The sequence below is a fragment of the Oncorhynchus mykiss genome, chromosome 23 (genome assembly GCF_013265735.2).
Source record: "Oncorhynchus mykiss isolate Arlee chromosome 23, USDA_OmykA_1.1, whole genome shotgun sequence".
Taxonomy (NCBI): Eukaryota; Metazoa; Chordata; class Actinopteri; order Salmoniformes; family Salmonidae; genus Oncorhynchus; species Oncorhynchus mykiss.
Window position 1 is genome coordinate 2,530,389 of NC_048587.1, and position 23,589 is coordinate 2,553,977.

Sequence of the window (23,589 nt, forward strand, 5' to 3'; positions counted from 1 at the left end):
GCAATGTCTCGCGTCAAGCGCAGCATTTTGCCACCGGCAGCACCCATTGGGTATTTGTTGTGCGGAGGCGTGCCTAAACGGTCACTTTTTCAACGGTGTGTTGAAGTGGCTGACAGCGAGCAGACTAGAAGCATGCCCCGTTAATGAGGCAGCTGGAGTTGTATAGTATTTCTCCGACCCAGACAAAAAGATGATAGTGAAGTTTATCTGTGCGGTTGTTACCCGGTCGCTATTCCTTCTCATCTCTCTGATAGGAGTATGGAGAGTGGTCTGGGTTAAGAATAATGCTCTTTATTGGTTCTTGACGATCCTTTATCTTCCTCTGGTGGTCGAGATGATTTTAACCCTGAAGAGAAAAAAATTACAGGATTATAAATGGTAAATCTAAATAACATAGAACTGTGAAATTACAGGATTATAAATGGTAAATCTAAATAACATAGAACTGTGAAATTACTTTTTCTTAAAGTTTAGTAGCCTTGATTTGTTTGTTTGTTTTGTTTTTAATACCTTTTCAAGTTATCTTTCCGTGTCTCCAGGTTTTCTCCTGCCATCTTCCTGTTCCTCATCAGTATCATTCCATCTCTATGGATTCTAGAGTTACATCATCAACAGAACAAAGCTACTGATTCCAGGGTAAGGACTTTGATGTTCTGTTTTATTTAGGATTTTTAATCATTTATTCCTTTACTTTAGTTGTACATTTATTTGTAACTTGCATAATGAGCGGAAATCATATACTGTACTCTGTGTAAATAATGCTGAATGGAATCATATACTGTACTCTGTGTAAATGATGGTGAATGAAATCATATACTGTACTCTGTGTAAATGATGGTGAATGAAATCATATACTGTACTCTGTGTAAATGATGGTGAATGTAATCATGTACTGTGTGTAAATGATGGTGAATGAAATCATATACTGTGTGTAAATGATGGTGAATGAAATCATATACTGTGTGTAAATTATGGTGAATGAAATCATATACTGTACTCTGTGTAAATGATGGTGAATGGAATCATATACTGTGTGTAAATGATGGTGAATGGAATCATATACTCTGTGTAAATGATGGTGAATGAAATCATATACTGTGTGTAAATTATGGTGAATGAAATCATATACTGTACTCTGTGTAAATGATGGTGAATGGAATCATATACTGTGTGTAAATGATGGTGAATGGAATCATATACTCTGTGTAAATGATGGTGAATGAAATCATATACTGTACTCTGTGTAAATGATGGTGAATGTAATCATATACTGTACTCTGTGTAAATGATGGTGAATGGAATCATATACTGTGCTCTGTGTAAATGATGGTGAATGGAATCATATACTGTACTGTGTGTAAATGATGGTGAATATAATCATGTACTGTGTGTAAATGATGCTGTTTCTTTTCTATTGTCCATACTGTAGGCTAGAACACATAGTATCGTATCAATTTAACTCATGACTGTATGTCTGTTCATCCTCAGTGTGACAAACTGGATTCATCTGAAAACATAAAGAGCCTGTTAAACATGTGGAGAGGGAATTCCACCAATGGCAGCGAGACGTTACTCCAGGTGGGCAGAAGCCACAGTGTTTCCTGTGTCCTGCAGGTTTTTCCTACAGGCCTAACTAGACAGAGGCTGTCTTTAACACCAGTTTGTTTGGTAATGCTGCTGGTGCACCTCAAAGACTTTATTGTGAGCTCAGACTTTTTATAACTAAAATACATCTACAGAGGTAGTTTTTTAACTAAACAACCCGTAATAAAAACTATTACAAGCTTAGTCACACAGGACTTTTATTCATGTGGCAGACTCTGCTGCTGGCTGTAGTACCCTCCCCTGGCCTGAACTGGGCTCTCCCTTAACCTCTTAGAAAACATTAATTCATGTTTTTTAAGGGAGATTTTGAGATACTGATCTTTAATAATAACAACACTGGTTGGAGTTACCTAGCCATTAATAACCTCTAATCAGTTATACTAACCACTATGTGTCTCTCTGGTTGGAGTTACCTAGCCATTAATAACCTCTAATCAGTTATACTAACCACTATGTGTCTCTCTGCTTGGCCCAACAGGGTTCAGTATCTCTGTTGTCGTCAGTGTGCGCTAACGACTGGATCCTGGCCCTGCACCAGACCCTGTTGATCCTGCTGGTCATAGGGAAGTGGCTGCTCCCTGTTGCAGGAGGGGTGACCAGGGATGAACTGTCTCAGCTCCTCCTCATCTTCGTAGGCACTGCCGCTGACATCCTGGAGTTCACCTCAGAGACACTGTTGGATGTCAAGTGAGTCCCTAAACCCTGACCTCTAACCCCTAAACCCTAACCCTTAACCCCTAACCATAACCTGGCATCCTGGAGCTCACCTCAGAGACACTCCCTGACCTCTAACCCCTAACCCTAACCTCAGAGATACTGTCTAATGTCAAGTCAGTACCTTAACCCCGACCCCTAACCCTTAACTTCAGAGATACTGTCTGATGTAGATATTTTAAGTCAGTAGACATTATATGTAGCCTGGGTGCCAGTCTGTTTCTGCACTCTTGACATGACAATTCCATAATGAACAGAAACAGACTGGACCCAGGCTACAGTACCATGACAATTCCATAATGAACAGAAACAGACTGGACCCAGGCTACAGTACCATGACAATTCCAATAGGAACAGAAACAGACTGGACCCAGGCTATAGTACCATGACAATTCCATTAGGAACAGAAACAGACTGGACCCAGGCTATAGTACCATGACAATTCCATTAGGATCAGAAACAGACTGGACCCAGGCTACAGTACCATGACAATTCCATTAGGAACAGAAACAGACTGGACCCAGGCTATAGTACCATGACAATTCCATTAGGAACAGAAACAGACTGGACCCAGGCTATAGTACCATGACAATTCCATTAGGAACAGAAACAGACTGGACCCAGGCTATAGTACCATGACAATTCCATTAGGAACAGAAACAGACTGGACCCAGGCTACAGTACCATGACAATTCCATTAGGAACAGAAACAGACTGGACCCAGGCTATAGTACCATGACAATTCCATTAGGAACAGAAACAGACTGGACCCAGGCTACAGTACCATGACAATTCCATTAGGAACAGAAACAGACTGGACCCAGGCTATAGTACCATGACAATTCCATTAGGAACAGAAACAGACTGGACCCAGGCTATAGTACCATGACAATTCCATTAGGAACAGAAACAGACTGGACCCAGGCTATAGTACCATGACAATTCCATTAGGAACAGAAACAGACTGGACCCAGGCTATAGTACCATGACAATTCCATAATGAACAGAAACAGACTGGACCCAGGCTATAGTACCATGACAATTCCATAATGAACAGAAACAGACTGGACCCAGGCTACAGTACCATGACAATTCCAATAGGAACAGAAACAGACTGGACCCAGGCTACAGTACCATGACAATTCCATTAGGAACAGAAACAGACTGGACCCAGGCTATAGTACCATGACAATTCCATTAGGAACAGAAACAGACTGGACCCAGGCTATAGTACCATGACAATTCCATAATGAACAGAAACAGACTGGACCCAGGCTACAGTACCATGACAATTCCATAATGAACAGAAACAGACTGGACCCAGGCTATAGTACCATGACAATTCCATAATGAACAGAAACAGACTGGACCCAGGCTATAGTACCATGACAATTCCATTAGGAACAGAAACAGACTGGACCCAGGCTATAGTACCATGACAATTCCATTAGGAACAGAAACAGACTGGACCCAGGCTATAGTACCATGACAATTCCATTAGGAACAGAAACAGACTGGACCCAGGCTATAGTACCATGACAATTCCATTAGGAACAGAAACAGACTGGACCCAGGCTATAGTACCATGACAATTCCAATAGGAACAGAAACAGACTGGACCCAGGCTATAGTACCATGACAATTCCATTAGGAACAGAAACAGACTGGACCCAGGCTATAGTACCATGACAATTCCATTAGGAACAGAAACAGACTGGACCCAGGCTATAGTACCATGACAATTCCATTAGGAACAGAAACAGACTGGACCCAGGCTATAGTACCATGACAATTCCATTAGGAACAGAAACAGACTGGACCCAGGCTATAGTACCATGACAATTCCATTAGGAACAGAAACAGACTGGACCCAGGCTATAGTACCATGACAATTCCAATAGAAACAGAAACAGACTGGACCCAGGCTATAGTACCATGACAATTCCATTAGGAACAGAAACAGACTGGACCCAGGCTATAGTACCATGACAATTCCATTAGGAACAGAAACAGACTGGACCCAGGCTATAGTACCATGACAATTCCAATAGGAACAGAAACAGACTGGACCCAGGCTATAGTACCATGACAATTCCATTAGGAACAGAAACAGACTGGACCCAGGCTATAGTACCATGACAATTCCATAATGAACAGAAACAGACTGGACCCAGGCTATAGTACCATGACAATTCCATAATGAACAGAAACAGACTGGACCCAGGCTACAGTACCATGACAATTCCAATAGGAACAGAAACAGACTGGACCCAGGCTACAGTACCATGACAATTCCATTAGGAACAGAAACAGACTGGACCCAGGCTATAGTACCATGACAATTCCATTAGGAACAGAAACAGACTGGACCCAGGCTATAGTACCATGACAATTCCATAATGAACAGAAACAGACTGGACCCAGGCTACAGTACCATGACAATTCCATAATGAACAGAAACAGACTGGACCCAGGCTATAGTACCATGACAATTCCATAATGAACAGAAACAGACTGGACCCAGGCTATAGTACCATGACAATTCCATTAGGAACAGAAACAGACTGGACCCAGGCTATAGTACCATGACAATTCCATTAGGAACAGAAACAGACTGGACCCAGGCTATAGTACCATGACAATTCCATTAGGAACAGAAACAGACTGGACCCAGGCTATAGTACCATGACAATTCCATTAGGAACAGAAACAGACTGGACCCAGGCTATAGTACCATGACAATTCCATTAGGAACAGAAACAGACTGGACCCAGGCTATAGTACCATGACAATTCCATTAGGAACAGAAACAGACTGGACCCAGGCTATAGTACCATGACAATTCCATTAGGAACAGAAACAGACTGGACCCAGGCTATAGTACCATGACAATTCCATTAGGAACAGAAACAGACTGGACCCAGGCTATAGTACCATGACAATTCCATTAGGAACAGAAACAGACTGGACCCAGGCTATAGTACCATGACAATTCCATTAGGAACAGAAACAGACTGGACCCAGGCTATAGTACCATGACAATTCCATTAGGAACAGAAACAGACTGGACCCAGGCTATAGTACCATGACAATTCCATTAGGAACAGAAACAGACTGGACCCAGGCTATAGTACCATGACAATTCCATTAGGAACAGAAACAGACTGGACCCAGGCTATAGTACCATGACAATTCCATTAGGAACAGAAACAGACTGGACCCAGGCTATAGTACCATGACAATTCCATTAGGAACAGAAACAGACTGGACCCAGGCTATAGTACCATGACAATTCCATTAGGAACAGAAACAGACTGGACCCAGGCTATAGTACCATGACAATTCCATTAGGAACAGAAACAGACTGGACCCAGGCTATAGTACCATGACAATTCCATAATGAACAGAAACAGACTGGACCCAGGCTATAGTACCATGACAATTCCATAATGAACAGAAACAGACTGGACCCAGGCTACAGTACCATGACAATTCCAATAGGAACAGAAACAGACTGGACCCAGGCTACAGTACCATGACAATTCCATTAGGAACAGAAACAGACTGGACCCAGGCTATAGTACCATGACAATTCCATTAGGAACAGAAACAGACTGGACCCAGGCTATAGTACCATGACAATTCCATAATGAACAGAAACAGACTGGACCCAGGCTACAGTACCATGACAATTCCATAATGAACAGAAACAGACTGGACCCAGGCTATAGTACCATGACAATTCCATAATGAACAGAAACAGACTGGACCCAGGCTATAGTACCATGACAATTCCATTAGGAACAGAAACAGACTGGACCCAGGCTATAGTACCATGACAATTCCATTAGGAACAAAAACAGACTGGACCCAGGCTATAGTACCATGACAATTCCATTAGGAACAGAAACAGACTGGACCCAGGCTATAGTACCATGACAATTCCATTAGGAACAGAAACAGACTGGACCCAGGCTATAGTACCATGACAATTCCATTAGGAACAGAAACAGACTGGACCCAGGCTATAGTACCATGACAATTCCATTAGGAACAGAAACAGACTGGACCCAGGCTATAGTACCATGACAATTCCATTAGGAACAGAAACAGACTGGACCCAGGCTATAGTACCATGACAATTCCATTAGGAACAGAAACAGACTGGACCCAGGCTATAGTACCATGACAATTCCATTAGGAACAGAAACAGACTGGACCCAGGCTATAGTACCATGACAATTCCATTAGGAACAGAAACAGACTGGACCCAGGCTATAGTACCATGACAATTCCATTAGGAACAGAAACAGACTGGACCCAGGCTATAGTACCATGACAATTCCATTAGGAACAGAAACAGACTGGACCCAGGCTACAGTACCATGACAATTCCATTAGGAACAGAAACAGACTGGACCCAGGCTATAGTACCATGACAATTCCATTAGGAACAGAAACAGACTGGACCCAGGCTATAGTACCATGACAATTCCATTAGGAACAGAAACAGACTGGACCCAGGCTATAGTACCATGACAATTCCATTAGGAACAGAAACAGACTGGACCCAGGCTATAGTACCATGACAATTCCATTAGGAACAGAAACAGACTGGACCCAAGCTACAGTACCATGACAATTCCATTAGGATCAGAAACAGACTGGACCCAGGCTATAGTACCATGACAATTCCAATAGGAACAGAAACAGACTGGACCCAGGCTACAGTACCATGACAATTCCATTAGGATCAGAAACAGACTGGACCCAGGCTACAGTACCATGACAATTCCAATAGGAACAGAAACAGACTGGACCCAGGCTATAGTACCATGACAATTCCATTAGAAACAGAAACAGACTGGACCCAGGCTATAGTACCAGTGCAGAGAAACATACATGTGAATGTTTCTGCAGCTTCACACCCTTAACAATGTTAAACCATGTCTCCCACAGGGACAGCAGTCCCAGCATGGTGTACGTCATCCTCGGAGTCTGGACGTGGAGTATGTTCCAGTTTCCTCTCCACCTGTCAGGTACTGTGTGTTTATATCCTGGCTCTTCTTATGGTTACGGTAACAATCATGTTATTGCTCTGTTATACAGGGAATTACGGTAACCATAATGTTATTGCTCTGTTATACAGGAAATTATGGTAACCATAATGTTATTGCTGTGTTATACAGGGAATTATGGTAACCATAATGTTATTGCTCTGTTCTACAGGGAATTATCAAAATCAAATCAAATCAAATGTATTTATATAGCCCTTCGTACATCAGCTGATATCTCAAAGTGCTGTACAGAAACCCAGCCTAAAACCGCAAACAGCAAGCAATGCAGGTGTAGAAGCACGGTAGCAAGGAAAAACTCCCTAGAAAGGCCAAAACCTAGGAAGAAACCTAGAGAGGAACCATGCTATGTGGGGTGGCCAGTCCTCTTCTGGCTGTGCCGGGTGGAGATTATAACAGAACATGGCCAAGATGTTCAAATGTTCATAAATGATCAGCATGGTCCAATAATAATAAGGCAGAACAGTTGAAACTGGAGCAGCAGCACGGCCAGGTGGACTGGGGACAGCAAGGAGTCATCATGTCAGGTAGTCCTGAGGCATGGTCCTAGGGCTCAGGTCCTCCGAGAGAGAGAAAGAAAGAGAGAAAGAGAATTAGAGAGAGCACACTTAAATTCACACAGGACACCGAATAGGACAGGAGAAGTACTCCAGATATAACAAACTGACCCTAGCCCCCCCGACACATAAACTACTGCAGCATAAATACTGGAGAATGAGACAGGAGGGGTCAGGAGACACTGTGGCCCCATCCGAGGACACCCCCGGACAGGGCCAAACAGGAAGGATATAACCCCACCCACTTTGCCAAAGCACAGCCCCACACCACTAGAGGGATATCTTCAACCACCAACTTACCATCCTGAGACAAGGCCGAGTATAGCCCACAAAGATCTCCACCACGGCACAACCCAAGGGGGGGCGCCAACCCAGACAGGAAGATCACATCAGTGACTCAACCCACTCAAGTGACGCACCCCTCCCAGGGACGGTATGAAAGAGCCCCAGTATGCCAGTGACTCTAACCCCTGTAATAGGGTTAGAGGCAGAGAATCCCAGTGGAAAGAGGGGAACCGGCCAGGCACAGACAGCAAGGGCGGTTCGTTGCTCCAGAGCCTTTCCATTCACCTTCCCACTCCTGGGCCAGACTACACTCAATCATATGACCCACTGAAAAGATGAGTCTTCAGTAAAGACTTAAAGGTTGAGACCGAGTTTGCGTCTCTTACATGGGTAGGCAGACCATTCCATAAAAATTGAGCTCTATAGGAGAAACCTTTATTTAACCAGGTAGTCGAGAACAAGTTCTCATTTGCAACTGCAACCTGGCCAAGATAAAGCAAAGTAGTTCGACACAAACAACAACACAGAGTTACACATGGAATAAACAAATACAATCAATAATACAGTACACAAATCTATATACAGCATGTGCAAATGAGGTAAGATTAGGGAGGTAAATCAATAAATAGGCCATGGTGGCGAAGTAATTACAATATAGCAATTAAACACTGGAATGGTAGGATGTGCAGAAGATGAATGTGCAAGTAGAGATAATGGGGTGAAAAGGAGAAAGCTAAAAATAAATAAATACAGAATGGGGATGAGTTAGATTGGATGGGCTATTTACAGATGAGCTACATACAGGTGCAGGGAACTGTGAGCTGCTCTGACAGCTGGCGCTTAAAGTTAGTGAGGCAGGTAAGAGTCTCCAGCTTCAGAGGTTTTTGCAGTTCGTTCCAGTCATTGGCAGCAGAGAACTGGAAGGAAAGTCGGCCAAAGGAAGAATTGGCTTTGGGGGTGACCAGTGAGATATACCTGCTGGAGCACGTGCTATGGGTGGGTGCTGCTATGGTGACCAGTGAGCTGAGATAAGGCAGGGTTTTAGCTAGCAGAGACTTGTAGATGACCTGGAGCCAGTGGGTTTGGCGACAAGTATGTAGTGAGGGCCAGCCAACGAGAGCATACAGGTCGCAGTGGTGGGTAGTATATGGGGCTTTGGTGACAAAACGGATGGCACTGTGATAGACTGCATCCAATTTGTTGAGTAGAGTATTGGAGGCTATTTTGTAAATGAGTCGAAAGCCTTGGCCAGGTCGATGAATACGGCTGCACAGTAATGTCTCTTATCGATGGCGGTTCTGATATCTTTTAGTACCTTGAGCGTGGCTGAGGTGCACCCATGACCAGCTCTGAAACCAGATTGCATAGTGGAGAAGGTACAGTGAGATTCGAAATGGTCAGTAATCTGTTTGTTAACTTGGCTTTCAAAGACCTTAGAAAGGCAGGGTAGAATAGATATAGGTCTGTAGCAGTTTGTGTCTAGAGTGACTCCCCCTTTTGAAGAGGAGGATGACCACGGAAGTTTTCCAATCTTTGGGAATCTCAGACGATACGAAAGAGAGGTTGAACAGGCTAGTAATAGGGGTTGCAACAATTTCGGCAGATAATTTTAGAAAGAGGGGGTCCAGATTGTCTAGCCCGGCTGATTTGTAGGGGTCCAGATTTTGCAGCTCTTTCAGAACATCAGCTATCTGGATTTGGGTGAAGGAGAAATGGGGTGTGTGGAGGGTGCCGGGCAGTTGACCAGGGTAGGGGTAGCCAGGGGGAAAGCATGGCCAGCCGTAGAAAAATGCTTATTGAAATTCTCAATTATTGTGGATTTATCGGTGGTAACAGTGTTTCCTAGCCTCAGTGCAATGGGCAGCTGGGAGGAGGTGCTCTTATTCTCCAGAACTTTTTTGAGTTTGTGCTACAGAATACAAATTTCTGCTTGCTCTGTTATACAGGGATTTATGGTAACCATAATGTTATTGTACTGTTATACAGGGAATTACGGTAATGACAATATTTTCCACCAGAATTTCTTGGGACCCCACTGCAAATATATTTATATTTATTTTATTCAGTCAGTATGTACGTATGTGGCGATATTTAGACACAGATTCTGGATTTCAATGTCACTAACTTATCCCACATGACCAGCTGACCAATGTCTCTTCTCTCCCCAGTGTCTACCTCCAGACCTGATGAATATTCAGAGGGGGACCAGGGTGTGTCTCTGCTGGCCAGACTAAGGACAGATATATGGAGCATGGTGGAGAGCCTCTTCGTCCAGGACGGACCCTTCCTGGTGGTCCGCCTCACCCTCATCCTCTACTTCCACGTCATACACCAGATGCTCATCTTCTTCGCCATCAAGAACTTCCTGGTGGTCATTCTGAACTTCTACCGTCTGTTTGCCATCTACTGCGACTACAAGGCTTCAGGTTGATCTGGGGTTATTGTCACGACTTCCTCCGAAGTCGGTCCCTCTCCTTGTTCGGGCGACGTTCGGCGGTCGACGTCACCGGTCTTCTAGCCATCGCCGATCCACCTTTCATTTTCCATTAGTTTTTTGTCTTTCCACACACCTGGTTCCAATTCCATTCATTACATGTTGTTTATTTAACCCCATGTCCTTGTCCGTAATAATGTTTGTAAGGGCTTGTGCACGTTATGCTGGTGTGCGACGGGTTTTTGTACCATTTATTGATTGTTCTGTTTTCCGGTGGTTTTTATGATTAAACTGCGCCGTTGGAAACACTGGTTTTGCTCTCCTGCGAACTGATAAATATCTCTGGGTTAGGGTGGATAGAGGGCTGACAGCAGAGGTGTCTGTCTGAACTGATAAATATCTCTGGGTTAGGGTGGATAGAGGGCTGACAGCAGAGGTGTCTGTCTGAACTGATAAATATCTCTGGGTTAGGGTGGATAGAGGGCTGACAGCAGAGGTGTCTGTCTGAACTGATAAATATCTCTGGGTTAGGGTGGTAGAGGGCTGACAGCAGAGGTGTCTGTCTGAACTGATAAATATCTCTGGGTTAGGGTGGATAGAGGGCTGACAGCAGAGGTGTCTGTCTGAACTGATAAATATATCTGGGTTAGGGTGGATAGAGGGCTGACAGCAGAGGTGTCTGTCTGAACTGATAAATATCTCTGGGTTAGGGTGGTAGAGGGCTGACAGCAGAGGTGTCTGTCTGAACTGATAAATATCTCTGGGTTAGGGTGGATAGAGGGCTGACTGTCAAGCCCTGGTCTTAGTATTTTGTGTTTTCTTTATTATTTTGGTCAGGCCAGGGTGTGACATGGATTTATTTATGTGGTGTGTTTTGTCTTGGGGTTTTTGTAGGTATTGGGATTGTGGTATAGTGGGGTGTTCTAGCATAGTCTATGGCTGTCTGGAGTGGTTCTCAATCAGAGGCAGGTGTTTATCGTTGTCTCTGATTGGGAACCATATTTAGGCAGCCATATTCTTTGAGTGTTTTGTGGGTGATTGTTCCTGTCTCTGTGTTAGTTTGCACCAGTTTAGGCTGTTTCGGTTTTCACGTTACGTTTATGGTTTTTGTATTGTTCGTGTTTCATCTTCATTAAAGATGTATCTAAATAACCACGCTGCATTTTGGTCCGACTCTCCAGGAGACCAACTTCCTGTGCTTACCGGGGGGCTAGAGAGACTGGGCAGGCACCGTGTTATGCTGTGGTGCGCACAGTGTCTCCAGTGCGGGTGCATAGCCCGGTGCGGTACATACCAGCTCCTCGTATCGGCCGGGCTAGAGGGGCATCGAGCCAGGTAAGGTTGGGCAGGCTCGGTGCTCAAGAGCTCCAGTGCGCCTGCACGGTCCGGTCTATCCAGTACCACCTCCACGCACCAGCCCTCCGGTGGCAGCTCCCCGCACCAGGCTTCCTGTGCGTGTTCTCGGCCCAGTACCACCAGTGCGAGCACCACGCATCAGGCCTACAGTGCGCCTCGCCTGTCCAGCGCTGCCAGAGCCTTCCTCCTCTCCAGCGCTGCCGGAGTCTCCTGCCTGTTTAGCGCTGCCAGAGCCTTCCTCCTCTACAGCGCTGCCAGAGCCTTCCTCCTCTCCAGCGCTGCCGGAGTCTCCTGCCTGTTTAGCGCTGCCAGAGCCTTCCTCCTCTACAGCGCTGCCGGAGTCTCCCGCCTATTCAGCGCAGTCAGAGCCTTCCTCCTCTATAGCGCTGCCGGAGTCTCCCGCCTGTTTAGCGCTGCCAGAGCCTTCCGCCTCTACAGCGTTGCCGGAGTCTCCTGCCTGTTCAGAGCTGCCAGTCTGCAAGTAGCTGCCAGTCTGCAAGGAGCTGCAAGTCTGTAAGAAGCTGCCAGTCTGCAAGGAGCTGCCAGTCTGCAAGGAGCTGCCAGAGCCGCCAGTCTGCATGGAGCAGCCAGAGCCGCCAGTCTGCATGGAGCAGCCAGAGCCGCCAGTCTGCATGGAGCAGCCAGAGCCGCCAGTCTGCATGGAGCAGCCAGAGCCGCCAGTCTGCATGGAGCAGCCAGAGCCGCCAGTCTGCATGGAGCAGCCAGAGCCGCCAGTCTGCATGGAGCAGCCAGAGCCGCCAGTCTGCATGGAGCAGCCAGAGCCGCCAGTCTGCATGGAGCAGCCAGAGCCGCCAGTCTGCATGGAGCAGCCAGAGCCGCCAGTCTGCATGGAGCAGCCAGAGCCGCCAGTCTGCATGGAGCAGCCAGAGCCGCCAGTCTGCATGTAGCAGCCAGAGCCGCCAGTCTGCATGGAGCAGCCAGAGCCGCCAGTCTGCATGGAGCAGCCAGAGCCGCCAGTCTGCATGGAGCAGCCAGAGCCGCCAGTCTGCATGGAGCAGCCAGAGCCGCCAGTCTGCATGGAGCAGCCAGAGCCGCCAGTCTGCATGGAGCCGCCAGTCTGCATGGAGCCGCCAGTCTGCATGGAGCAGCCAGTCTGCATGGAGCCGCCAGTCTGCATGGAGCCGCCAGTCTGCATGGAGCCGCCAGTCTGCATGGAGCCGCCAGTCTGCATGGAGCAGCCAGTCTGCATGGAGCAGCCAGTCAGCATGGAGCAGCCAGTCAGCATGGAGCAGCCAGAGCAGCCAGTCTGCATGGAGCAGCCAGTCAGCATGGAGCAGCCAGTCAGCATGGAGCAGCCAGTCAGCATGGAGCAGCCAGTCAGCATGGAGCAGCCAGTCAGCATGGAGCAGCCAGTCAGCATGGAGCAGCCAGAGCAGCCAGTCAGCATGGAGCAGCCAGAGCTGCCAGTCAGCCAGGATCTTCCAGATCCGCCAGTCAGCCAGGATCCGCCATTCAGCCAGGATCCGCCAGTCAGCCAGGATCTGCCAGCCAGCCAGGATCTGCCAGAGCCAACTACCTGCCTGAGCTTCCTCTCAGTGCTGAGCTTCCTCTCAGTGCTGAGCTACCCCTCAGTCCCGAGCTACCTCGGTCCCGAGCTACCTCAGTCCCGAGCTGCCCCTCAGTCCAGTGGGGCCCTTGGTGAGGACTACTAGGCCAAGGTCGGCGGCGAGGGTCGCCTATCTAAGGACGCGGGGCAAAGGGACTAAGACTTTGTTAGAGTGGGGTCCACGTCCCGCGCCGGAGGCGCCACCGTGGACAGACGCCCACCCGGACCCTCCCCTATGGGTTTAGTTGTGCGGTCGGGAGTCCGCACCTTGGGGGGGGGGGGGGGGGGTTCTGTCACGCCCTGGTCTTAGTATTCTGTGTTTTCTTTATTATTTTGGTCAGGCCAGGGTGTGACATGGGTTTATTTATGTGGTGTGTTTTGTCTTGGGGTTTTCGTAGGTATTGGGATTGTGGCTTAGTGGGGTGTTCTAGCATAGTCTATGGCTGTCTGGAGTGGTTCTCAATCAGAGGCAGGTGTTTATCGTTGTTTCTGATTGGGAACCATATTTAGGCAGCCATATTCTTTGAGCGTTTCGTGGGTGATTGTTCCTGTCTCTGTGTTAGTTTGCACCAGTTTAGGCTGTTTCGGTTTTCACGTTACGTTTATGGTTTTTGTATTGTTCGTGTTTCATCTTCATTAAAGATGTATCTAAATAACCACGCCGCATTTTGGTCCGACTCTCCTTCACCTAAAGAAAATCGTAACACTGACAGCAAAGGTGTCTGTCTGAACTGATAAATATCTCTGGGTTAGGGTGGTAGAGGGCTGACAGCAGAGGTGTCTGTCTGAACTGATAAATATCTCTGGGTTAGGGTGGTAGAGGGCTGACAGCAGAGGTGTCTGTCTGGATTTTTAACAGTCCTTTACCGGGCTGGACTCTTTTAGGCCCGAGGTACAGGACATTTCTGGAGGAACCAGAACTCATTGTGTGATATTGTTATGTGTGTGTGATCATTTGTTGGTAATACAACACACAAAAGAATAGTTGTTTTTGAAGTTCTTTTCAATGTTTTAAGGGTTTATGAAAAGTTTATTTCCATCCTGACTTTTACATAAGTCCTTTGTATTGGTGTAGACTTGACGGACCAGATGGGACTCATTCCCTCCCAAACCAAAAGGAGAAACCAATGTTTTCTCTGGTAGGCACAACCTACCTGGCACCCCTATAAACAACCTCTGTTATGGTGAGTGAATGAGGACCCAAAAGCGAACTAACTTAAACAGAGCTTCTTTAATAACCAAACATAGGTAGGCTCAGATAGACCGGCAGATTCCGACAGGACAGGACAAGGTTACAGCAAACATGACGATAGTCTGGCTCAGGCATGAAACACAACAAACAAGAATCCGACAAGGACAGGAACAGAAACAGAGAGAGATATAGGGACCTAATCAGAGGGAAAAAGGGAACAGGTGGGAAACGGGGTGAATGGGTAGTTAGAGGAGACAAGGAACAGCTGGGGGAAAGCGGGGGAGAAAAGGTAACCTAACAACGACCAGCAGAGGGAGACAGGGTGAAGGGAAAGGACAGAGACAAGACACAACATGACAGTACATGACAGTACCCCCCCACTCACCGAGCGCCTCCTGGCGCACTCGAGGAGGAAACCTGGCGGCAACGGAGGAAATCCTCGATCAGCGCACGGTCCAGCACGTCCCGAGAGGGAACCCAACTCCTCTCCTCAGGACCGTACCCCTCCCAATCTACGAGGTACTGGTGACCACGGCCCCGAGGACGCATGTCCAAAATTCTACGGACCCTGTAGATGGGTGCGCCCTCGACAAGGATGGGGGGGGGGGGGGGGGAAGACGAGCGGGGGCGCGAAGGACGGGCTTGATGCAGGAGACATGGAAGACCGGGTGGACGCGACGAAGGTATCGCGGAAGAAGAAGTCGAACTGCGACAGGATTAATGACCCGAGAAATACGGAACGGACCAATGAACCGCGGGGTCAACTTGCGAGAAGCCGTCTTAAGGGGAAGGTTCTGAGTGGAGAGCCAAACTCTCTGACCGCGACAATATCTAGGACTCTTAGTTCTACGCTTATTAGCAGCCCTCACAGTCTGCGTCCTATAACGGCAAAGTGCAGACCTGACCCTCTTCCAGGTGCGCTCGCAACGTTGGACAAAAGCCTGAGCGGAGCCTGGACTCGGCGAACTGAGATGAGAACAGCGGAGGCTGGTACCCGAGGCTACTCTGAAAAGGAGATAGCCCGGTCGCAGACGAAGGAAGCGAGTTGTGGGCGTATTCTGCCCAGGGGAGCTGTTCTGACCAAGACGCAGGGTTACGAAAAGAAAGACTGCGTAAGATGCGACCAATAGTCTGATTGGCCCGTTCTGCTTGACCGTTAGACTGGGGGTGAAAGCCGGAAGAGAGACTGACGGAAGCCCCAATCAAACGGCAAAACTCCCTCCAAAATTGAGACGTGAATTGCGGACCTCTGTCCGAAACGACGTCTGACGGAAGGCCATGAATTCTGAAAACATTCTCGATGATGATTTGTGCCGTCTCTTTAGCAGAAGGAAGCTTAGCAAGGGGAATGAAATGAGCCGCCTTAGAGAACCTATCGACAACCGTAAGAATAACAGTCTTCCCCGCTGACGAAGGCAGTCCGGTGACAAAATCTAAGGCGATGTGAGACCACGGTCGAGAGGGAATAGGAAGCGGCCTGAGACGGCCGGCAGGAGGAGAGTTACCGGACTTAGTCTGCGCGCAGACCGAACAAGCAGCCACGAAACGACGCGTGTCATGCTCCCGGGTGGGCCACCAAAAACGCTGGCGAATGGAAGCAAGCGTGCCCCGAACGCCAGGGTGGCCGGCTAACTTGGCAGAGTGAGCCCACTGAAGAACGGCCAGACGAGTAGGAACGGGAACGAAAAGAAGGTTCCTAGGACAAGCGCGCGGCGACGGAGTGTGAGTGAGCGCTTGTTTTACCTGCCTCTCAATTCCCCAGACAGTCAACCCGACAACACGCCCCTCAGGGAGAATCCCCTCGGGGTCAGTGGAGGCTACTGAAGAACTGAAGAGACGAGACAAAGCATCAGGCTTGGTGTTCTTAGAGCCCGGACGATAAGAAATCACGAACTCGAAACGAGCGAAAAACAGCGCCCAACGCGCCTGACGCGCATTAAGTCGTTTGGCAGAACGGATGTACTCAAGGTTCCTATGGTCAGTCCAAACGACAAAAGGAACGGTCGCCCCCTCCAACCACTGTCGCCATTCGCCTAGGGCTAACCGGATGGCGAGCAGTTCGCGGTTACCCACATCATAGTTACGTTCCGACGGCGACAGGCGATGAGAAAAATACGCGCATGGGTGGACCTTGTCGTCAGAAAGGGAGCGCTGAGAAAGGATGGCTCCCACGCCCACCTCTGACGCGTCAACCTCGACAACGAACTGTCTAGAGACGTCAGGTGTAACAAGGATAGGAGCGGATGTAAAACGATTCTTGAGGAGATCAAAAGCTCCCTGGGCGGAAACGGACCACTTAAAGCACGTCTTGACAGAAGTAAGGGCTGTGAGAGGAGCTGCCACCTGACCGAAATTACGGATGAAACGACGATAGAAGTTCGCGAAGCCGAGAAAGCGCTGCAGCTCGACGCGTGACTTAGGGACGGGCCAATCAATGACAGCTTGGACCTTAGCGGGATCCATCTTAATGCCTTCAGCGGAAATAACAGAACCGAGAAATGTGACGGAGGAGGCATGAAAAGTGCACTTCTCAGCCTTCACAAAAAGACAATTCTCTAAAAGGCGCTGGAGGACACGTCGAACGTGCTGAACATGAATCTGGAGTGACGGTGAAAAAATCAGGATATCGTCAAGGTAAACGAAAACAAAGATGTTCAGCATGTCTCTCAGGACATCATTGACTAATGCCTGAAAGACAGCTGGAGCGTTAGCGAGGCCGAAAGGAAGAACCCGGTATTCAAAGTGCCCTAACGGAGTGTTAAACGCCGTCTTCCACTCGTCCCCCTCCCTGATGCGCACGAGATGGTAAGCGTTACGAAGGTCCAACTTAGTGAAAAACCTGGCTCCCTGCAGGATCTCGAAGGCTGAAGACATAAGAGGAAGCGGATAACGATTCTTCACTGTTATGTCATTCAGCCCTCGATAATCTATGCAGGGGCGCAGAGACCCGTCCTTCTTCTTGACAAAAAAAAACCCCGCTCCGGCGGGAGAGGAGGAGGGGACTATGGTACCGGCGTCAAGAGCTACAGACAAATAATCTTCGAGAGCCTTACGTTCGGGAGCCGACAGAGAGTATAGTCTACCCCGGGGGGGGGTGGTTCCCGGAAGGAGATCAATACTACAATCATACGACCGGTGTGGAGGAAGAGAGGTGGCCCTGGACCGACTGAACACCGTGCGCAGATCGTGATATTCCTCCGGCACCCCTGTCAAATCACCAGGCTCCTCCTGTGAAGAAGAGACAGAGGAAACAGGAGGGATAGCAGACATTAAACATTTCACATGACAAGAGACGTTCCAGGAGAGGATAGAATTACTAGACCAATTAATGGAAGGATTATGACAAACTAGCCAGGGATGGCCCAAAACAACAGGTGTAAAAGGTGAACGAAAAATTAAAAAAGAAATGGTTTCACTATGATTACCAGAAACAGTGACGGTTAAAGGTAGCGTCTCACGCTGAATCCTGGGGAGAGGACTACCATCCAGGGCGAACAAGGCCGTGGGCTCCTTTAACTGTCTGAGAGGAATGTCATGTTCCCGAGCCCAGGTCTCGTCCATAAAACAGCCCTCCGCCCCAGAGTCTATTAAGGCACTGCAGGAAGCTGACGAACCGGTCCAGCGTAGATGGACCGACAAGGTAGTGCAGGATCTTGAAGGAGAGACAGGAGTAGTAGCGCTCACCAGTAGCCCTCCGCTTACTGACGAGCTCTGGCCTTTTACTGGACATGAAGTGACAAAATGACCAGCGGAACCGCAATAGAGACAGAGGCGGTTGGTGATTCTCCGTTCCCTCTCCTTAGTCGAGATGCGGATACCTCCCAGCTGCATGGGCTCAGCACCCGAGCCGGCAGAGGAAGATGGTAGTGATGCGGAGAGGGAGGCGACGGAGAGCGCGAGCTCCTTTCCACGAGCTCGGTGACGAAGATCAACCCGTCGCTCAATGCGAATAGCGAGTTCAATCAAGGAATCCACGCTGGAAGGAACCTCCCGGGAGAGAATCTCATCCTTTACCTCTGCGCGGAAACCCTCCAGAAGACGAGCGAGCAAGGCCGGCTCGTTCCAGCCACTGGAGACAGCAAGAGTGCGAAACTCAATAGAGTAGTCTGTTATGGATCGATTGCCTTGACATAGGGAAGACAGGGCCCTGGAAGCCTCCTCCCCAAAAACAGATCGATCAAAAACCCGTATCATCTCCTCCTTAAAGTCTTGATACTGGTTAGTACACTCAGCCCTTGCCTCCCAGATTGCCGTGCCCCACTCACGAGCCCGTCCAATAAGGAGAGATATGACGTAGGCGACACGAGCAGTGCTCCTGGAGTAAGTGTTGGGCTGGAGAGAAAACACAATATCACACTGGGTGAGGAACGAGCGGCATTCAGTGGGCTCCCCAGAGTAACACGGCGGGTTATTGATTCTGGGCTCCGGAGATTCGAAAGCCCTGGAAGTGGCCGGTGGATCGAGGCGGAGATGGTGAACCTGTTCTGTGAGGTTGGAGACTTGGGTGGCCAGGGTCTCAACGGCATGTCGAGCAGCAGACACTTCCTGCTCGTGTCTGCCTAGCATCGCTCCCTGGATCCCGACGGCTGAGTGGAGAGGATCCGAAGTCGCTGGGTCCATTCTGGGTCGGATTCTTCTGTTATGGTGAGTGAATGAGGACCCAAAAGCGAACTAACTTAAACAGAGCTTCTTTAATAACCAAACATAGGTAGGCTCAGATAGACCGGCAGATTCCGACAGGACAGGACAAGGTTACAGCAAACATGACGATAGTCTGGCTCAGGCATGAAACACAACAAACAAGAATCCGACAAGGACAGGAACAGAAACAGAGAGAGATATAGGGACCTAATCAGAGGGAAAAAGGGAACAGGTGGGAAACGGGGTGAATGGGTAGTTAGAGGAGACAAGGAACAGCTGGGGGAAAGCGGGGGAGAAAAGGTAACCTAACAACGACCAGCAGAGGGAGACAGGGTGAAGGGAAAGGACAGAGACAAGACACAACATGACAGTACATGACAACCTCAAGTCAAAACCCTTACAGTGCAGTAATATCTAACAATTTCACAACATATACACACAAATCTAAGTAAAGGATTGGAATATAGAAATATATGGGTGAGTAATGTCAGAGCGGCATAGACTAAGAGTGTGTAGATGAGTAATGCAAGAGATGTAAACATTATTAAAGTGACTAGTGATCCATTTATTCAATTGCCCAATGATTTCGAGTCTGTGTAGGCAGCAGCCTCTCCGTGCTAGTGATGGCTGTTCAACAGTCTGATGGCCTTGAGATAGGTGTTTTTCAGTCTCTCGGTCCCTGCTTTGATGCAACTGTACTGACCTCGCCTTCTGGATGGTAATGGGGTGAACAGGCAGTGGCTTGGGTTGTTGTTGTCCTTGATATTTTTGTCCTTCCTGTGACATCTGGTGGTGTAGGTGTCCTGGAGGGCAGGTAGTTTGTCCCCGGTGATGCGTTGTGCAGACCTCACTACCCTCTGGAGAGCCCTACGGTTGTGGGAGGTGCAGTTTCCGTACCAAGCGGTGATACAGCCCGACAGGATGCTCTCAACTGTGTATCTATAAAAGTGTCTGAGGGTTTTAGGTGCCAAGGTGTTGCACCTTCACCACACTGTGTGGGTGGAACATTTCATTTTGTCAGTGATGTGATGCCTAGGAACTTGAGGCTTTCCACCTTCTCCACTGCGGCCCTGTAGATGTGGATAGGGGGGTGCTCCCTGCTGTTTCCACAATCATCTCCTTTGTTTTGTTGACGTTGAGTGAAAGGTTATTTTCCTGGCACCACACTCCCAGAGCCCTCACCTCCTCCCTGTAGGCTGTCTCGTCCCCCCGTGGGGCCCCAGTGTTGAGGTTCAGTGAAGTGGAGGTGTTGTTACCTACCTTCACCACCTGGCGGCGGCCCGTCAGGAAGTCCAGGACCCAATTGCACAGGGCGGTGCTCAGACCCAGTGCCTCGAGCTTAATGATGAGCTTGGAGTGTACTGTGGTGTTGAATGCTGACCTATAGTCAATGAACAGCATTGTTACATAGGTATTCCTCTTGTCCAGATGGGATAAGGCAGAGTGATGGCGATTGCATCGTTTGTGGATCTATTGGGGTGGTAAGCAACTGATTTGTACAGCCTGTGTGGGGAATGTCAGTGAATGGTTTTAATCAGTAGTCAGTATAGCTAGATAGTAGCAACGCTCATAACAGAAGAATGTAATTCCATGTCGTTGTATTATGCTGCATCTTTATTTTATTCAACAGTTGAATGTATGGCCAACCGTTGCCTTAGCAGTTCAATCAAGTACTGTACAAATATTTTATCTTTCATTTACAATCTGTAGAAACTATGAGAATAGAACGTTTTAGAACTTGTGTGAAACATCACAGCACAGTTGAGAAAAAACTATATGACAAATATAAACAACATGGATGGGAGGGGTTGAGGGGAGCTGAAGGGGGGGACTGGATGGTGGTCAGAGATAGATGGGAGGGGTTGAGGGGAGCTGAAGGGGGGGACTGGATGGTGGTCAGAGATAGATGGGAGGGGTTGAGGGGAGCTGAAGGGTGATTATATATGGGTGGTTATAACATTTTGGAATATACAGTGCATTCAGAAAATATTCAGACCCCTTGACTTTTTCCACCTTTTGTTACGTTACAGCCCGTTTTCCTCATCAATCTACACACAATACCCCCTAATGACATCATAATACCCCCTAATGACATCATAATACCCCCTAATGACATCATAATACCCCCTAATGACATCATAATACCCCCTAATGACATCATAATACCCCCTAATGACATCACAATACCCCCTAATGACATCATAATACCCCCTAATGACATCATAATACCCCCTAATGACATCACAATACCCCCTAATGACATCATAATACCCCCTAATGACATCACAATACCCCATAATGACATCATAATACCCCCTAATGACATCATAATACCCCCTAATGACATCACAATACCCCCTAATGACATCATAATACCCCCTAATGACATCATAATACCCCCTAATGACATCACAATACCCCCTAATGACATCATAATACCCCCTAATGACATCACAATACCCCATAATGACATCATAATACCCCCTAATGACATCATAATACCCCCTAATGACATCACAATACCCCCTAATGACATCAAAATACCCCATAATGACATCACAATACCCCATAATGACATCATAATACCCCATAATGACATCATAATACCCCATAATGACATCATAATACCCCCTAATGACATCATAATACCCCCTAATGACAAAGCAAAAACAGAAATACCTTAATTATATAAGTATTCAGACCCTTTGCTATGAGACTTGAAATTGATCTCCGGTGCATTCTGTTTCCATTGATCATCCTTGAGATGTTTCTACAACTTGATTAGAGTGAACCTGTGGTAAATTCAATTGATTGGACATGATTTGGAAAGGCACACACCTGTTTATATAAGGTCCCACAGTTTACAGTTCAAGTCAGAGCAAAAACCAAGCCATGAGGTCAAAGGAATTGTCCGTAGAGCTCTGAGAATGGATTGTGTCGAGGCACAGATCTGGGGAAGGGGATACCAAAACATTTCTGCAGTATTAGGGGGTCTGAATACTTTGGGAATGCACCGTATAATGTCTCTAACTCTGTCCTCAGTTATGGGAGCTATAATGTCTCTCTAACTCTGTGGTCTGTTATGGGAGCTATAATGTCTCTGTAACTCTGTGGTCTGTTATGGGAGCTATAATGTCTCTGTAACTCTGTGGTCTGTTATGGGAGCTATAATGTCTCTGTAACTCTGTGGTCTGTTATGGGAGCTATAATGTCTCTAACTCTGTGGTCTGTTATGGGAGCTATAATGTCTCTGTAACTCTGTGGTCTGTTATGGAAGCTATAATGTCTCTGTAACTCTGTGGTCTGTTATGGGAGCTATAATGTCTCTGTAACTCTGTGGTCTGTTATGGGAGCTATAATGTCTCTAACTCTGTGGTCTGTTATGGGAGCTATAATGTCTCTGTAACTCTGTGGTCTGTTATGGGAGCTATAATGTCTCTCTAACTCTGTGGTCTGTTATGGGAGCTATAATGTCTCTGTAACTCTGTGGTCTGTTATGGGAGCTATAATGTCTCTCTAACTCTGTGGTCTGTTATGGGAGCTATAATGTCTCTGTAACTCTGTGGTCTGTTATGGGAGCTATAATGTCTCTAACTCTGTGGTCTGTTATGGGAGCTATAATGTCTCTGTAACTCTGTGGTCTGTTATGGGAGCTATAATGTCTCTGTAACTCTGTGGTCTGTTATGGGAGCTATAATGTCTCTGTAACTCTGTGGTCTGTTATGGGAGCTATAATGTCTCTGTAACTCTGTGGTCTGTTATGGGAGCTATAATGTCTCTGTAACTCTGTGGTCTGTTATGGGAGCTATAATGTCTCTAACTCTGTGGTCTGTTATGGGAGCTATAATGTCTCTGTAACTCTGTGGTCTGTTAGGGGAGCTATAATGTCTCTAACTCTGTGGTCTGTTATGGGAGCTATAATGTCTCTGTAACTCTGTGGTCTGTTATGGGAGCTATGATGTCTCTGTAACTCTGTGGTCTGTTATGGGAGCTATAATGTCTCTGTAACTCTGTGGTCTATTATGGGAGCTATAATGTCTCTGTAACTCTGGTCTGTTATGGGAGCTATAATGTCTCTGTAACTCTGGTCTGTTATGGGAGCTATAATGTCTCTAACTCTGGTCTGTTATGGGAGCTATAATGTCTCTGTAACTCTGGTCTGT

The 23,589-nt window shown here is 47.5% G+C and overlaps 1 protein-coding gene across 1 annotated transcript; it reads left to right on the forward strand.

The window, feature by feature from the left end:
• Positions 1-67: 67 nt before the first annotated feature.
• Positions 68-10,981, forward strand: LOC110513179 (transmembrane protein 26-like). The gene is made up of 6 exons (XM_036960524.1): positions 68-378; positions 540-636; positions 1,489-1,578; positions 2,084-2,292; positions 7,279-7,358; positions 10,405-10,981. The coding sequence occupies exons 1-6, from the start codon at positions 191-193 to the stop codon at positions 10,665-10,667; spliced, it is 927 nt and encodes a 308-aa protein (XP_036816419.1). The 5' UTR covers positions 68-190; the 3' UTR covers positions 10,668-10,981.
• The last annotated feature ends 12,608 nt before the right edge of the window (positions 10,982-23,589 follow it).

What these genes read in the sequence shown, in the direction of transcription:
- LOC110513179 (XM_036960524.1), top strand. Translation starts at nt 191, where the DNA reads ATGATAGTGAAGTTTATCTGTGCGGTTGTTACCCGGTCGCTATTCCTT. An exon ending in GCAGCGAGACGTTACTCCAG is followed by an intron (nt 1,579 to 2,083) that starts GTGGGCAGAAGC and finishes TTGGCCCAACAG; the next exon opens with GGTTCAGTATCTCTGTTGTC. An exon ending in GAGACACTGTTGGATGTCAA is followed by an intron (nt 2,293 to 7,278) that starts GTGAGTCCCTAA and finishes TGTCTCCCACAG; the next exon opens with GGACAGCAGTCCCAGCATGG.